Source organism: Myotis davidii, unplaced genomic scaffold (assembly GCF_000327345.1).
Source record: "Myotis davidii unplaced genomic scaffold, ASM32734v1 scaffold1, whole genome shotgun sequence".
In the NCBI taxonomy this organism is placed as follows: Eukaryota; Metazoa; Chordata; class Mammalia; order Chiroptera; family Vespertilionidae; genus Myotis; species Myotis davidii.
In genome coordinates, this window is record NW_006294681.1 from 5,791,492 (window position 1) to 5,795,469 (window position 3,978).

At 36.5% G+C, this 3,978-nt stretch overlaps 1 protein-coding gene across 2 annotated transcripts in view; it reads right to left on the reverse strand.

Moving 5' to 3' along the window:
• Positions 1-1,814: 1,814 nt before the first annotated feature.
• TGS1 (trimethylguanosine synthase 1) overlaps positions 1,815-3,978 on the reverse strand; it is a 30,041-nt gene continuing 27,877 nt past the window's right edge. For both annotated transcript variants that reach the window (XM_006769071.2, XM_006769070.2), the window contains exon 13: positions 1,815-2,156. In XM_006769071.2, the coding sequence (XP_006769134.1) occupies positions 2,034-2,156 (123 nt within the window). In that variant the 3' untranslated portion in view covers positions 1,815-2,033. The remainder of the gene's footprint in view (positions 2,157-3,978) is intronic.

Sequence of the window (3,978 nt, forward strand, 5' to 3'; positions counted from 1 at the left end):
ATGAGGGGTTCTCAACCTGTGGGTCGCGGCCCCTTTGGGGGTTGAACAACCCTTTCACAGGGGTCGCCTAAGACCATCGGAAAACACATATATAATTACATATTGTTTTTGTGATTAATCACTATGCTTTAATTATGTTCAATTTGTAACAATGAAATTGGGGGTCATCACAACATGAGGAATTGTATTAAAGGGTCGCAGCATTAGGAAGGTTGAGAACCACTGATATAGCTAAAGGTCTCAAATCCCCAATAGCCAGAAAGTCCTTTTTTCCACCTACTTGTAAAAATGAACGAACACAACTTTTAAATGAATAACGAAGGAACACATATTCTTCCTTTTTTGCCATTTTAATAGAAAAAAAAATATAAAGCTTATTACAAAATATATTTCACATTCTTTTTGTAATAGAAATTTTAAAAACACCAACTTTACAAAATAAAAGCAAATTCTAAGTGGAGCAAAGACATGAAAACAAGAAAATTCTGGAAAAAAGATTGGGATAAATGTATTTATATTCTGGGAGTGGATAAGATCTTTCTAAAGGACAAACCACTCAAATGCAGCAAAGAAAAAAGACTGATAAAATTGAAAACTTTATGTATGGTAAAAAATAAAAATAAAAAATCACAAAATAAAAACAAAGGGGTCTTTAATTTACAAAGAATTCGTACATATGAATAAGAAATAAAAAACAATCCAAAAGAAAAATTAATAAAAGATAGCAGTCAGTTTAAAAGGGGAAAACTATTTTAAAAAGACCAAATGTATGAAAATATTATCGAATCTCATTCATAATTAAGGAAACACTCATAAACAGTAATAAGATACCATTTTTCTCACACAGATGGTGGCAAAAATGAAAGAAAGTGCTTGATGATGTCCAGAGCTGGGGAAATGGAAGAAAACATGCACTCAAATCACAGCACAGAATAGCTGATTATTGCAAAAAACCTCAAAACAGCCCAAGTTTTCATCAATAAGAAACTGGTTAAAAAAAAAAAAAAAGAAACTGGTTAAATTACAGTATATCCGGGAGATGAAATACTAGATGACCACTAAAAGGTACAAGGTAGAGCTCTATGTATGTACTGACATGACAGGTCTCCAGGATATACTACTAAAAAATACAGTCAGAAAAAAAAAGGTGGTGGTGGGGGGGCCCTATGGAACAGTGCATCAGTGGGGGAAAAAGGTGTATCAGAGGCTACTGCAATTCCTTTCTGTCCTCTAAAGGAATTTAAAATACTGTCATCTTTAGGTAGATGAAGGAAGGGTAGTGGGAGGGGTGGAAGATTTTTACTTTTCATTTTGTACCATTCTGTACTGTTTGTTTCTATCCCTAAAGGTATAACATTATTTATTTCAACAGGGGTTATTAAATGGGTGGATACTCTATCTCATTCATTGTTTTCTTTGTATCTCCTCTTTATTAAACATAACACAATTGATTTTTACACACACACACACACACACACACACACACACACAAAGATGTGAACCAAAATATATAAAATATTTTTAAAAAAGACATAGGCACATATATATGCACACATACATGCTGGCTGATATTACTAGTAAGTACAAGAGAAAGTCTACCTTTTCCCTATCAGACACTTACTATCCTAATGAATACACATACTAGTAGTTAATATTACTTAAAGATCACTAAGTACTTCATTAATCTTCTGTAACTTTCCATTTTATATAGTGATATAAGATTATGGGTTTAATACAGGGGTCCTCAAACTTTTTAAACAGGGGGCCAGTTCACTGTCCCTCAGACCATTGGAGGGCCGGAGTATAGTTTAAAAAATAACTATGAACAAATTCCTACGCACACTGCACATATCTTATTTTGAAGTAAAAAAACAAAACGGGAGCAAATACAATATCTGTATTTGCATGTCGCCCGTGGGCCGTAGTTTGAGGACCCCTGGTTTAATAGATCAGCGAATAGAGAAAGAAATTTCAATTGTCTTTGAATAATGTTCTGACTGCTACATGATCTTTCTGTCCTTGTACCATCTCAGTTATGATTCAGAGGCTGGTTTTCGAATCAGGTTCCCAAAATAAGCAGTGATTGTCTTCAGTTTATTATTAAGAAAGTTTTGTTCTATTTCCACTTGCCCTCCAGGCCCAGCTAAGGATGCCACCTAAAAAAAAAAAAAAAAAAAGAACAGAAGAAAGTCACATATACACAAACATTATTTCAAAATAAATCCTTCATTCATAGGTTTCATCAAATAGTAAGACGACTTGGCTTTTTATTCGAGTCCTTCAAATAATGAGGCATCTCAAATGTTCACTCTTACTTTCCAGGTATTAATGCACTATTTATTGGCAGAAATACCTGTTGCTTCAGACACTTGGACGTTATGGGAAAGATCACATGGTATGTTATTGCATTTGACCCAATCTCTCCAATGACAGTAGCTAAAGAACTCAGAGGAAGAGAAAACAAACACACCCTCCCCAAATACCAGGTTTATTAAGACAGAAATTTAAAGAGTAAGTCACTTTCCTGAACACTTTTGTCCTGTTCACCTTATCTTTGGCATCTTACCCTCTCATTCATTAAACAATATTTACTGAGAGCCTGCTACATGATACTAAGAATAATCCATCGGAGAGCAAGACAGATATACTCCCACAAGTTCTAGTCTCTGGTCTCTCTTGCTTTTCTCCCAACCTGGACCACCTCTTTAACCTTTTGCTCGTGTGCGTGCATGCGTGCATGCGTGCGTGTGCGTGTGTGTGCGTGTGTGTGTGGTTTTACTCCCCCTCCTTTTGATTGGGTAAAATAGATTGCTCTTTTTGAGGCCTACTAGAATACAGTGACCAACCCCTTTGTTAGGGAGCTAAAAACACCACTCCTCTCCACCTCCACAGGGTTAACATCAACAGGGGGCCTCAAACTAGCAATGCTTTATCTAAGTTCCTATACAGATAACGTTTTGTGTTAGCCCATTTTTCACCCAATCTGGGTCTATTAACTAGCAAACATATTATCTTCTAACCCATCATTACCTCACCAGACATGAGTTTATCGAGGCAGCAGTGAGGAGTAAGGGAAAGAATGCATGAGAAGCCCCGGAGTCACTGAGCAGAACACGGAGTTTTCAATAAGGATGCTCAGGGACAAGTACAACCACAGCAACAAGAGACCTGCCTCCCAGTAACGAACTCCGGAATCGGTGAAACTGTAATGTATTTCTCAGAGAGATGTGCTGCTGGTCTAGTTCAGTGATGGCGAGCCTTTTGAGCGCGGCGTGTCAGCATTTTGAAAAACCCTAACTTAACTCTGGTGCCGTGTCACGTATAGAATTTTTTGATATTTGCAACCATAGTAAAACAAAGACTTCTATTTTTGATATTTATTTTATATATTTAAATGCTATTTCACAAAGAAAAATCAACAAAAAAAACGAGTTCGCGTGTCACCTCTGACACACGTGTCATAGGTTCACCATCACTGACCTAGTTGTCTGGGAGGCTGAAAGGACTAATCTCAGGGGTATCACACATGATATACAAGAGGAAATACTTATTGTGCATTCCCAACGAGGATGTAGTTCAAAGCATTTCAACTTCCTCGTAGAAAAGCAGCACAGATACAGAAATAGAGAAGAAACAATAGGTCATTCTGTGGTATTCTTAAAAGAAAAAAGTTGTTCCATCAATGCAGAAACCATGTCAACATCAACCCCGTCAGTAAAGGGCAACAAGAGATGGCTGTTTTATTAACAGAAATAAAAAACAACAGAAGTCAAACACAGCACCTCTTATAATGATAAAAAGCACGAGTGCATTCCACTATTTGCTAATAAAAAATGTAATAAAGTAAAACTAGAAATTAAAAATAGTCAACTAGTCTCAGAATGACAACTGTTAGGAATACATTTTTTCAATTATTTTAATCCTCACTGAAGGTATGTTTTTTTGGGAGGGAGGGAGGGAAGGAGGAGGAGGGGGGGT